This window comes from Electrophorus electricus, chromosome 20 (genome assembly GCF_041902795.1).
Source record: "Electrophorus electricus isolate QZ-2024a chromosome 20, ASM4190279v1, whole genome shotgun sequence".
NCBI classification, from domain to species: domain Eukaryota; kingdom Metazoa; phylum Chordata; class Actinopteri; order Gymnotiformes; family Gymnotidae; genus Electrophorus; species Electrophorus electricus.
The window spans coordinates 432,501-445,461 of record NC_137516.1 but is presented as its reverse complement, the minus strand read 5'-3'; the positions used below and the strand labels follow the sequence as shown (position 1 = coordinate 445,461).

Here is a 12,961-nt window from a genome sequence, read left to right as displayed (position 1 = left end):
TTACTTCAGTCAAAAACTCTGGACCACAAAACATTAAAATTCCAGTTTTCAGATCTTTTGGTGCTGTTGCAATCTTCTGGACACCAGTTGAACTGTATTTGTGGGATACTCACAGTAAGATTTTCTTAGTTACCTTTGAGTCCTTACGCAGTAATTTACTAATTAGCCACTTTTGAATATATAAGCCTGTGCACAAAGGTACAATGTTGGGAATTAAGAGCAAAAACATGCCAGCTCAGTTCTGCACGGACTTTTAAAGCTTACAGTAAACGCCGCAGCTGAGAGGTTGAGCCAATAGGAAACACAGGCGGAGAGATTGAGCCAATAGGAAACCAAGGCGGAGAGGTTGAGCCAATAGGAAACCAAGGTGGAGAGGTTGGGCCAATAGGAAACTCAGGAGGAGAAGTTGAGCCAATAGAAAACACAGGCGGAGAGGTTGAGCCAATAGGAAGCACAGGTGGAGAGGTTGAGCCAATAGGAAACCCAGGAGGAGAGGTTGGGGCAGTAGGAAGCACAGGTGGAGAGGTTGGGGCAGTAGGAAACCCAGGTGGAGAGGTTTGGCCAATAGGAAGCACAGGCAGAGAGGTTGAGCCAATAGGAAGAAACGGAACAGACTCATATTTACATAAACACAAATTGCTTCTATACACATGTTCAGTTTTGCATATGTATATTAAAAAAAACCCAGTTTATTTTGACAGTCTATTTTAGTAATTTGTCAATTCTTTTAATAAATGATTTAATACATTTTAAAACCAGTTTATTAATGTTTTAAACAAATGTTAATAATCCATTTTAAGTTATTAATACATTTTAATTATCAGGACTTTTTAAAGCTTGTTGAAGCTTGTTAAAGTGTTTCATAAAGAGCTTGCACACCCTAACCCAGCCCTGCACACTACCCCGATGCACCCTAATCCAGCCCTGCACACAGACAGAGATGCAGGAATCTCCTCACTACACACATGTTTGCATTTTCTGGATGTTACAGTTCCCATTTTATGTATTTAACCTCATTTTCTATACATATGCTTCACAGTTCATAGTGTGAGAAGTGAATCTCTGGATTGATTCTTTAAAGTCTAAGCAGTTATCAGAGATTTCAAACTCCAGCACTGAAAACACTGATTCAAGTCATTAAGATGGTTGTTATGATTTAGACACACAGATACTCAGTCTTACTACTCACTCCCCATCGACACAGCACAACGTTGATCTGTCCTCATGTAAAACACTTGAAAGTTCCTTCTGTGTTAATCAGGGTGTGGACATCCAGTTTTTGTGATGTGCTGTATTAATCAGGGTGTGAACGTCCTCTTTGTGATGTGTTGGTCTGTATAATGAAGAATTCTTCTTTAGTCTTCCCTCACAGTAATCCCTTTCTGAGTCGTGTTGTCCTTTGACATCTGACTCATTTTTCAACCAATCACAAGATCTCAAATTAATTTGCATAAACAGCATATAGGTACCCAGAAAATATTGGAATTTAGATGAATTTATATGAAGACTGACATATGGTCATATCTGTCAGTCAAACGTGGTGGAATTCTGCCTGGATATTCAGTGTGAAATGCGATGTGTATCATAAAGGTAATTGGGTGTAATATTCTTACCATAACGTCATGTGGTCCCGTTTGTTCCTGTAAGACAGGTTATTTAATTGGTTTTGCATACTTCATCTTGAGTTTGTGTGTGTTGTGTGTGTTATGTGAGGTGGAAAGTGACTGTTAGATCAACACACTTCCTAGTTTGATGGAATGTGGTTCTTCAGGATTTGGTCAGAACTCCAGAAAATCCAGACAGCGTGTTCTTGACGTTTAAGTGCAGTGTGGCTCTCGCTGTAGGAACAGCCTGCCTTACAGCTGAACCTTCACCTCTTGGTCCAGCTGTGTCCCGCCTCTCTGTCCATCTCTAAAGTCCAACTGTCAAGTGTTCATTAAACAAAAGTGAAGTGTACATTACACAGTCCCTCATGGTTAAAACGCTGGGATAATACGCTTCCTCTGAAATACACATTATCAGCCAGCAGGGGGCAGACTAGAGAAGTGAAACAGCTTCATCAGAGAAAAACGCCAGACCACACATCCCAGTCCTTGTGAGCATGACTCCCTGTTGGCCGTTGTGATGCCTTTATTTGGTCAGACCAACAGAGCCGCTGGTCCAGGGCTCCAGTAAACTGTAAATCTCTCATCGTGATGTAAAGCAGCGTGAGATCCTAAGATATGGCTCCGGATGTCTGGCAGCAAGCCAGCTCAGGTCGGATGCCTAAGGTCTCTGAGGCTCTGATTCAGCCTCTAGCTGTGTTTATATAAGTGCATACAAACTGCTGAGGGTCTGCATACATGCATCTCAAATACCCACACAGCCGCGCACGCACACACATACACACGCACACACCAGTGTCTGCACTTAATGAGTTTGTGTGTTTGTTTAACAAATGTCATAAATAAAAGCTTCCATCCTTAAATTTGTTCTTGACTTTCCTTCCAAGACCAAATTACCAGTTGACAGTAGATAGAATTGATAGAATTTTATATATATTTTACCTTTAAGCAAAGGCACACACTGCATATTATAGAAGGTAAATGGTGATTTTTCTGGTTGGTCTTTGAAGAGTTGTGTGTGTGTGTGTGTGTGTGTGTGTGCGGGCATGCGTGTGTGTGTGTGTGTGTGTGTGTATGTGTGTGTGGGTATGCGTGCGTGTGTGTAATCATTCTTCAGTCTACTTGTGTTCCATGTCTAATAGGCTCCACACAGGTCTCCTCCCGTCTGAGGACAGAGACAAGACAGGTCTACCAGGCTCACAGTCCGTCACTGGATACGCTCTCTGCAATGTTACACACACTCAAAAACAAACAGAACATTCGCCACGTTTGGAATGAAAAATCTCCACAGCGGAAAAACTGTAAGCAGTTTTATTACTCGAGGTGTGTAACAGTCTGATAAAGTATTATATAATACACACAGTTGTAACACAGACCAGTAAGACATAGAGCTCGGTTACACAAACACACACATAAATAACACCACCACACACTGGCCTGCTGGACCTCAGAGCCCACGCCTGATCCCTTTAATACCAAAAGAACAAGCCAACAGAAGACAGCTGAGGTGGTCACATGACTCGGGTGTGTCAGTGTGCTAGTGCACATACTAATGCATATTGTGTGTAGGTCATCTAGGGCTTAGGGCTTAATGCATGTAACACTCAATACAAGCAATCTCAGATGTCTCAGAGAGTCCGAGAGTCTAAACCATGTTACACAAATACTCTCTGTCCTCTCACTGTGTATTAGATGACAGAACACTAAGACAGTGGGACATTATACAGTACTGTTTTGCACACACACACAGCACTGTGTGAAAGGACATGAGACTATATGGTCCAGTTTCAACACGAGTGTCTCATCCACATTCTCTTCCCATTCACATCATATCCAGTTTCCGAATAATAATGTTTAGAATGTTTCAGTATAACTAATAAATATAGTGTAAATTAGAAGTATTAAAGTCTGCTTCACTTCTCAACATTAGTTATTGAATGAATGTACAACAAACTGGGTGCACAGTACTGCCCTAAACACTACTGCTGAAGTGAGTCCTTAGCACTTTAAAGGCTTGAGATAGACAGGAAATGGTCATTTGGTTGTCATGACAACCAGAACCCACGCAGAAAAGTCTTGTGTGTCTTAGAAAGCCAGGTGGTCAGAGATGAACTAGGCCTTGTGTTGCAGACGTGGACACACAGAACAGTTTAAATGTGTAAGTGTGTTAAACAAACACTAAACTTTGCACTTACCATTAGAGTATTATTCTTTACACAGTTCATTTAGAGAGCAGAAAACACACTGACTATTTAGCAGATGTACTTCAAGAAAGCACATTAAATACTGACAAATTAAATACTGACACATTAAATACTGACACGTTAAATACAAATTAAACACATTAAACACTGACACATTAAATACTCAACACACAACCAGGAGTGTCTGTGTTCAAATAACATTCCTGTTTTGACCCTGTCTATTAATGCTAATGTAGGCCACAGGTCAAGGTAGGTGAATTTTATAATTTTATAATTTTATAAACTCTCTCAAAGGTTCACTTTTCATTATTCAGTACTTTATGTAGTCCTGAATAATATACACAAATACTTTAACTATGTAGATCAAGAATTTTGAAAACTTCCAGAAGTTGTTGAGCTGTAAGTATATATTGCTTGACAATCATCATAAACATGTTTAACCACTTAGACCTTTTCTGTGTCTTCCTACACGATTTAACCTGCTGAAGGTATGACCACCGCAATCCTTCAGCTGGAATCTTACTTTGAAATTGCAGAACGGCTGGTTTTCTATTACTGTGTGTGAGTGTGTGTTAAACTTTGGAGTGTGAGTGTGTGTTAATCATTGGAGTGTGTTTGTGTGTGTTAATCTTTGGAGAGTCTACAATCACAACAGCACTGTGTGTCTGTGTGTTGGTATTGTGTTTTATGTGTCTGTGTGCTGTAGTTGTGTTTTGTGTGTGTGTTTTTATGTGTCTGTGTGCTGTAGTTGTGTTTTATGAGTCTGTGTTTTAAGTGTCTGTGTTTTATGTGTCTGGATGCTGTAGTTGTGTTTTATGAGTCTGTGTTTTATGTGTCTGTGTTTTATGTGTCTGGGTGCTGTAGTTGTGTTTTATGCATCTGTCTGATTTCTGTATTATTATTTGTATGAGTAGTGTTTCCATGTTCAGATACATGCTGAGTGATTAACGGACATTCACACGTGAACCTTTTGGAAAGGGGGAGAACAAACAACTCCAACTAGAAGTTTTACATAAGACAAAGCGGTTTTTTGTGAGAACCACGTGAGACGATGTGTTTATTGTGAAAGCCATGTGAGACGATGTTTTTTTTGTGAGAGCTGCATGAGACAATGGGTTTTTTGTGAGAGCTGTGTGAGATGATGCGTTTTTAGCAGAGCACACAGTGCCACTCAGCTGTGGTGGTGACGTCCCACATCACGCGGCCCCCTCAGCTAAACACCACCACCTTCTCTGCTAGCCACACGTGTAACAGCTTTCACAAACTCTGCTTTGTTTTTGATTGGACTTCACTTTTTCTGTTTTTTCATTCCTGTGTCTTTGCGAGGGTGGCTGGGCGTCCTTAGGTGTCTTCCAGTGACCCCTCAGTCTGTGCAGGGCTGCATGGTCTGAGCAGTGGGTAGGGGCGGGGCTTGGCACTTGTCAGTCACAGTGTGCTCCGCCCTGCAGCTGGGCTAGGCAGACGCCACCTGTGGGAAGGTGATATGAAGCCACCGAGGTGAACAGCAGTGAACAGTGAGAGTGTGAACAGGAGCAGCTGGAAGAAGACACCTGTCTCTCTGTGTCTCTCCGCCTCCACGTCTCTGTGTGTCTCCCAGTGGGACCAGCGCTGCAGCCAGGGCCCTGTTCACCTCGCGCAGTAGTGTAGCGTCACACTCCCACGGCCCTTTTGATCCCCGAGGCCCCACTGCTCCAACTCCAGCTCATCCTCTTCGTCGTCCTCCTCCTCTTCCTCGTAGCGGCTGGGCTCGTCGATGGAGCTCTCCATGTGGTAGCAGTAGGGCTGGCCTTCGGTGTATTCGTAGATGGTGGGCAGACTGCTCTTCAGACTGCAGCGTCTCCTCAGTGCCACCAGGAGGGGCTGTAGAGAGCACAGCGCAGAAACCATGAACAGGGATATAAAACACTGAGCTTATCTGAGGAAGGAAATATTGGATCTTAGAATAATTCAGGACATGTATACAAAAATATATATAAATATATAAAAAAGTTATAATACATTTGTACATTGTAAAACATTGTAGAAATGGGTGTGCGTGTTTGGATGTGTGTGTGTGTGTGTGTGTGTGTGTGTGTGTGTTTGCGTGTGTGTGCGTGTATTTGCGTGTGTGTGTGTGTATGTGTGTGTTTGCGTGTGTGTTTGTGTGTGCGTGTGTGTGTGTATTTGTGTTTGCGTGTGTGTATGTGTGTGTTTGCGTGTGTGTATGTGTGTTTGTGTGTTAGCGTGTATGTGTGTTTGCGTGTGTGTTTGCATGCATGTGTGTATGTGTGTCTGTGTGTGTGTGTGTGTGTGTGTGTGTGTGTGTTTGTATGTGTGTGTGTGTGTGTGTGTGTGTGAGCTCTGGCCCTCTGCATGTATCAATCCAGGTTTAAGTTCAGGGTTTTGCTGTCAATCTGGCTATATGCTCACATTCAACTACAGTTTTCCTCTTTAGACACACTAATGAACTGTTCTGTGATCAGTTTTGCAAAAAGCAACACATTAACACTGTGGTTCATGAACAAAGGTGGATATTATTATCTCTGGATTACTCCTTTCTTAATAAAGGAATGCAACTCCACTCTGGATCAAAGCCTGCTACATGTACTCTCATGGCGATTTTACAGTCCACTTTATCTCATTCTGAACTTGCTAATTATCCGTATCAAATCCATATCAAGTCTTCTTATCGAAATACATGTAAATAATATGAGGAATTTTTGATACCTAGTTTTGGAGAATATGTCCAAGGATTACCCATGACCAACCACTGCATTCAATTAAATATAAATGAAATATAAACGTATAATATAAATCAAATATAATGAAATTGTGATGAATCCCAGTAAACATTCTCCTCTTAGATTATGGTGATGTTGGTTAGTGCTGATCCCAGATTACCCAGGGATCTCTTACTATTCACGAGGCTGTTGTGATCGTTAAGAGGTGGGGAATATTTCTGTCATAACACCTGAGGCATGGTGAAGATGTCCACATTGTTGCCCAGGTCGGTCCAGGCCAGACAAGGGAAGTTCCTGGGGCATTTCAGAGCTTCTGTGAGGTCCTTCACTGTGGAGCTGGTCAGGAGGTTGCCGTTGAGCGCCAGCGTGGTGAGCTTTGGCAGAGCAGCCAGGAGAGGAAGTAGCCTGCGCAGACCTTCATCACGCAGCTCAGTGAAGCTGAGATCCACTGATATCACAGAGCCACCACTGGTCTGGAGGTAGTATGCCACGTGCCGGATGTCCCGTGTTGACAGGGGGACGCCCGAGAGATCCAGAGAGTCACTGCACAGCTTCTTCTGAAGGGTTGTTTTAACACTGGTTAGGGAGAAAGGGAAAGGACACTGCATCAGTAATCCCCCCCCCCCAGCGTCAGTAACCCCCCCAGCGTCAGTAACGCCCCCAGAGTCAGTAACCCACCCAGCGTCAGTAACGCCCCCAGAGTCAGTAACCCACCCAGCGTCAGTAACCCCCCCAGCGTCAGTAACCCCCCCAGCGTCAGTAACGCCCCCAGAGTCAGTAACCCACCCAGCGTCAGTAACGCCCCCAGAGTCAGTAACCCACCCAGCGTCAGTAACCCACCCAGCGTCAGTAACGCCCCCAGAGTCAGTAACCCACCCAGTGTCAGTAACGCCCCCAGAGTCAGTAACCCACCCAGCGTCAGTAACCCCCCCAGAGTCAGTAACCCACCCAGCGTCAGTAACCCCCCCAGAGTCAGTAACCCACCCAGCGTCAGTAACCCCCCCAGAGTCAGTAACCCACCCAGCGTCAGTAACGCCCCCAGAGTCAGTAACCCACCCAGCGTCAGTAACGCCCCCAGAGTCAGTAACCCACCCAGCGTCAGTAACCCCCCCAGAGTCAGTAACCCACCCAGCGTCAGTAACGCCCCCAGAGTCAGTAACCCACCCAGCGTCAGTAACGCCCCCAGAGTCAGTAACCCACCCAGCGTCAGTAACGCCCCCAGAGTCAGTAACCCACCCAGCGTCAGTAACGCCCCCAGAGTCAGTAACCCACCCAGAGTCAGTAACGCCCCCAGAGTCAGTAACCCACCCAGCGTCAGTAACGCCCCCAGAGTCAGTAACCCACCCAGCGTCAGTAACCCCCCCAGAGTCAGTAACCCACCCAGCGTCAGTAACGCCCCCAGAGTCAGTAACCCACCCAGCGTCAGTAACGCCCCCAGAGTCAGTAACCCACCCAGCGTCAGTAACGCCCCCAGAGTCAGTAACCCACCCAGCGTCAGTAACCCCCCCCAGAGTCAGTAACCCACCCAGTGTCAGTAATCCCCCCAGAGTCAGTAACCCACCCAGCATCAGTAACCCACCCAGTGTCAGTAATCCCCCCCAGAGTCAGTAACCCACCCAGCGTCAGTAACGCCCCCAGAGTCAGTAACCCACCCAGTGTCAGTAATCCCCCCCAGAGTCAGTAACCCACCCAGCGTCAGTAATCCCCCCCAGAGTTAGTAACCCACCCAGCGTCAGTAACCCCCCCCAGAGTCAGTAACCCACCCAGTGTCAGTAATCCCCCCAGAGTTAGTAACCCACCCAGCGTCAGTAACCCCCCCCAGAGTCAGTAACCCACCCAGTGTCAGTAATCCCCCCAGAGTCAGTAACCCACCCAGCATCAGTAACCCACCCAGTGTCAGTAATCCCCCCCAGAGTCAGTAACCCACCCAGCGTCAGTAACGCCCCCAGAGTCAGTAACCCACCCAGTGTCAGTAATCCCCCCCAGAGTTAGTAACCCACCCAGCGTCAGTAACGCCCCCAGAGTCAGTAACCCACCCAGTGTCAGTAATCCCCCCCAGAGTCAGTAACCCACCCAGCGTCAGTAATCCCCCCCAGAGTTAGTAACCCACCCAGCGTCAGTAACCCCCCCCAGAGTCAGTAACCCACCCAGTGTCAGTAATCCCCCCAGAGTTAGTAACCCACCCAGCGTCAGTAACCCCCCCCAGAGTCAGTAACCCACCCAGTGTCAGTAATCCCCCCAGAGTCAGTAACCCACCCAGCATCAGTAACCCACCCAGTGTCAGTAATCCCCCCCAGAGTCAGTAACCCACCCAGCGTCAGTAACGCCCCCAGAGTCAGTAACCCACCCAGTGTCAGTAATCCCCCCCAGAGTTAGTAACCCACCCAGCGTCAGTAACCCCCCCCAGAGTCAGTAACCCACCCAGTGTCAGTAATCCCCCCAGAGTCAGTAACCCACCCAGCATCAGTAACCCACCCAGTGTCAGTAATCCCCCCCAGAGTCAGTAACCCACCCAGCGTCAGTAACGCCCCCAGAGTCAGTAACCCACCCAGTGTCAGTAATCCCTCCCAGAGTCAGTAACCCACCCAGCGTCAGTAACGCCCCCAGAGTCAGTAACCCACCCAGTGTCAGTAATCCTCCCAGAGTCAGTAACCCACCCAGCATCAGTAACCCCCCCAGAGTCAGTAACCCACCCAGCATCAGTAACCCTCCCAGAGTCAGTAACCCACCCAGTGTCAGTAACCCCCCCAGAGTCAGTAACCCACCCAGCATCAGTAACCCCCCCAGAGTCAGTAACCCACCCAGCGTCATTAACCCCCCCAGAGTCAGTAACCCACCCAGCGTCAGTAACGCCCCCAGAGTCAGTAACCCCCCCCAGAGTCAGTAACCCACCCAGCGTCAGTAACGCCCCCAGAGTCAGTAACCCACCCAGCGTCAGTAACGCCCCCAGAGTTAGTAACCCACCCAGCGTCAGTAACCCCCCCCAGAGTCAGTAACCCACCCAGTGTCAGTAATCCCCCCAGAGTCAGTAACCCACCCAGCATCAGTAACCCACCCAGTGTCAGTAATCCCCCCCAGAGTCAGTAACCCACCCAGCGTCAGTAACGCCCCCAGAGTCAGTAACCCACCCAGTGTCAGTAATCCTCCCAGAGTCAGTAACCCACCCAGCATCAGTAACCCCCCCAGAGTCAGTAACCCACCCAGCATCAGTAACCCCCCCAGAGTCAGTAACCCACCCAGCGTCATTAACCCCCCCAGAGTCAGTAACCCACCCAGCGTCAGTAACGCCCCCAGAGTCAGTAACCCCCCCAAAATCAGTAACCCACCCAGCGTCAGTAACCCCCCCAGAGTCAGTAACCCACCCAGCGTCAGTAACCCCCCCAGAGTCAGTAACCCATCCAGCGTCAGTAACCCACCCAGCGTCAGTAACCCCCCCAGAGTCAGTAACCCACCCAGCGTCAGTAACCCCCCCTCCAGCGTCAGTAACCCCCCCAGAGTCAGTAACCCACCCAGCGTCACTAACCCCCCCAGAGTCAGTAACCCCCCCCTCCAGCGTCAGTAACCCCCCCAGAGTCAGTAACCCACCCAGTGTCAGTAATCCCCCCCAGAGTCAGTAACCCACCCAGCGTCAGTAATCCCCCCCAGAGTTAGTAACCCACCCAGCGTCAGTAACCCCCCCCAGAGTCAGTAACCCACCCAGTGTCAGTAATCCCCCCAGAGTTAGTAACCCACCCAGCGTCAGTAACCCCCCCCAGAGTCAGTAACCCACCCAGTGTCAGTAATCCCCCCAGAGTCAGTAACCCACCCAGCATCAGTAACCCACCCAGTGTCAGTAATCCCCCCCAGAGTCAGTAACCCACCCAGCGTCAGTAACGCCCCCAGAGTCAGTAACCCACCCAGTGTCAGTAATCCCCCCCAGAGTTAGTAACCCACCCAGCGTCAGTAACCCCCCCCAGAGTCAGTAACCCACCCAGTGTCAGTAATCCCCCCAGAGTCAGTAACCCACCCAGCATCAGTAACCCACCCAGTGTCAGTAATCCCCCCCAGAGTCAGTAACCCACCCAGCGTCAGTAACGCCCCCAGAGTCAGTAACCCACCCAGTGTCAGTAATCCCTCCCAGAGTCAGTAACCCACCCAGCGTCAGTAACGCCCCCAGAGTCAGTAACCCACCCAGTGTCAGTAATCCTCCCAGAGTCAGTAACCCACCCAGCATCAGTAACCCCCCCAGAGTCAGTAACCCACCCAGCATCAGTAACCCTCCCAGAGTCAGTAACCCACCCAGTGTCAGTAACCCCCCCAGAGTCAGTAACCCACCCAGCATCAGTAACCCCCCCAGAGTCAGTAACCCACCCAGCGTCATTAACCCCCCCAGAGTCAGTAACCCACCCAGCGTCAGTAACGCCCCCAGAGTCAGTAACCCCCCCCAGAGTCAGTAACCCACCCAGCGTCAGTAACGCCCCCAGAGTCAGTAACCCACCCAGCGTCAGTAACGCCCCCAGAGTTAGTAACCCACCCAGCGTCAGTAACCCCCCCCAGAGTCAGTAACCCACCCAGTGTCAGTAATCCCCCCAGAGTCAGTAACCCACCCAGCATCAGTAACCCACCCAGTGTCAGTAATCCCCCCCAGAGTCAGTAACCCACCCAGCGTCAGTAACGCCCCCAGAGTCAGTAACCCACCCAGTGTCAGTAATCCTCCCAGAGTCAGTAACCCACCCAGCATCAGTAACCCCCCCAGAGTCAGTAACCCACCCAGCATCAGTAACCCCCCCAGAGTCAGTAACCCACCCAGCGTCATTAACCCCCCCAGAGTCAGTAACCCACCCAGCGTCAGTAACGCCCCCAGAGTCAGTAACCCCCCCAAAATCAGTAACCCACCCAGCGTCAGTAACCCCCCCAGAGTCAGTAACCCACCCAGCGTCAGTAACCCCCCCAGAGTCAGTAACCCATCCAGCGTCAGTAACCCACCCAGCGTCAGTAACCCCCCCAGAGTCAGTAACCCACCCAGCGTCAGTAACCCCCCCTCCAGCGTCAGTAACCCCCCCAGAGTCAGTAACCCACCCAGCGTCACTAACCCCCCCAGAGTCAGTAACCCCCCCAGAGTCAGTAACCCACCCAGCGTCAGTAACCCCCCCCTCCAGCGTCAGTAACCCCCCCAGAGTCAGTAACGCACCCAGCGTCAGTAACCCCCCCAGAGTCAGTAACCCCCCCCCCCCCCCCCCCCCCCCGCAGTGTCAGTAACCCACCCAGCATTAGTTAATTGTGGCTTGGCGATGGGATGCTATTGTCAGTGTGTGTGTGTGTGTGTGTTTGTGTGTGTGCGTGTATGAATGCCAAGTCAAAGTTATTTATATGCCGCTTTTTACAACAGACACTGCCACAAAGCAGCTTTACAAATGTCCGAGTCCCAACCCCCAGTGAGCAAACCAGGGGTGACAGTGATGAGGAAAAACTCCCTGGAGCATGAGGAAGAAACCTTGAGAGGAACCAAGACTCAGAGGGGGGCCAATCCTCTTCTGGGTGACAACACACACCACAATAATAACAATATAGACAATAAGGAACAGAATGTGTGTGTGTGTGTGTGTGTGTGTGTGTGTGTGTGTGTGTGTGTGTGTGTGTGCGTGCGTGTGTGCGTGTGTGTGTGTGTGAGTGTGTGTGTGTGTGTGTGTGTGTGTGTGTGTGTGTGTGTGTGTGAGTGCGGGTGTGTGTGCGTAAGGATGTTCTCACACACAGACGTAACCCAGGTCAATCATCTAGGCACCACTTCCCCTACAGCCTGTGACTCCCTGCCTGGAGGACATCCTGACCTCAGGTACTGATGAACCACAGTGTCCAGACTACTGAGGAACCCTTTTGTCAGTGGTACAGTGAAGGGTGAGGAGTCAGTGCTGTGCTGGACTGTGCTGGACTGTCCTGGACAGTAGAAGGAGAGAACTCTGGCTCTCAGCTCTCTGTCATTTCTTCATGTAAATGGAGCAGGTTTTGAAAATACTTTGGCATCAATGTCACAAACTCTGTCAGGAGCCTTTATGGGAAAATAAGGGGACTGTGGCCTTTCAGATCTGTTAAAACAAACAAATGCTTATTGATGCTTAGCTGTTGAAAGTTAAAGTTTTGGTTAAGCTGTTCTGACTGATTTACACATGCTAAAAGAAGACACAGACACAAATAAGTGACTGGTAAAAGAACGTAGAAGCTACGTCTGAAATATCTTCACACCTAGACAGAATGGCACACCAGCAGGGACTCCATGCAGGAAGCAAAGTTCCCAGTGAACACAATGTCTTCACATCTCCTCCTGTACTGCGCAACCAGAGAAGTGTTTTTCGCACGCTTTGTCATGCCAGCAGGATTGTGGCTTTGCTTATGGATACGGATACAGATACGTCCCAGGAGCAGTGAACCCACACAAGCATGTAACTGAACTGGGACC

The 12,961-nt window shown here is 48.9% G+C and overlaps 1 protein-coding gene across 1 annotated transcript in view; it reads right to left on the bottom strand.

Moving 5' to 3' along the window:
• Positions 1-2,901: 2,901 nt before the first annotated feature.
• lrrc75ba (leucine rich repeat containing 75Ba) overlaps positions 2,902-12,961 on the bottom strand; it is a 23,804-nt gene continuing 13,744 nt past the window's right edge. The window contains exons 4-5 of the mRNA XM_035535999.2: positions 6,759-7,104; positions 2,902-5,668 (exon numbers count right to left, since the gene is read on the bottom strand). Of these exons, the coding sequence (XP_035391892.1) occupies positions 5,435-5,668; positions 6,759-7,104 (580 nt within the window). The 3' untranslated portion in view covers positions 2,902-5,434. The remainder of the gene's footprint in view (positions 5,669-6,758; positions 7,105-12,961) is intronic.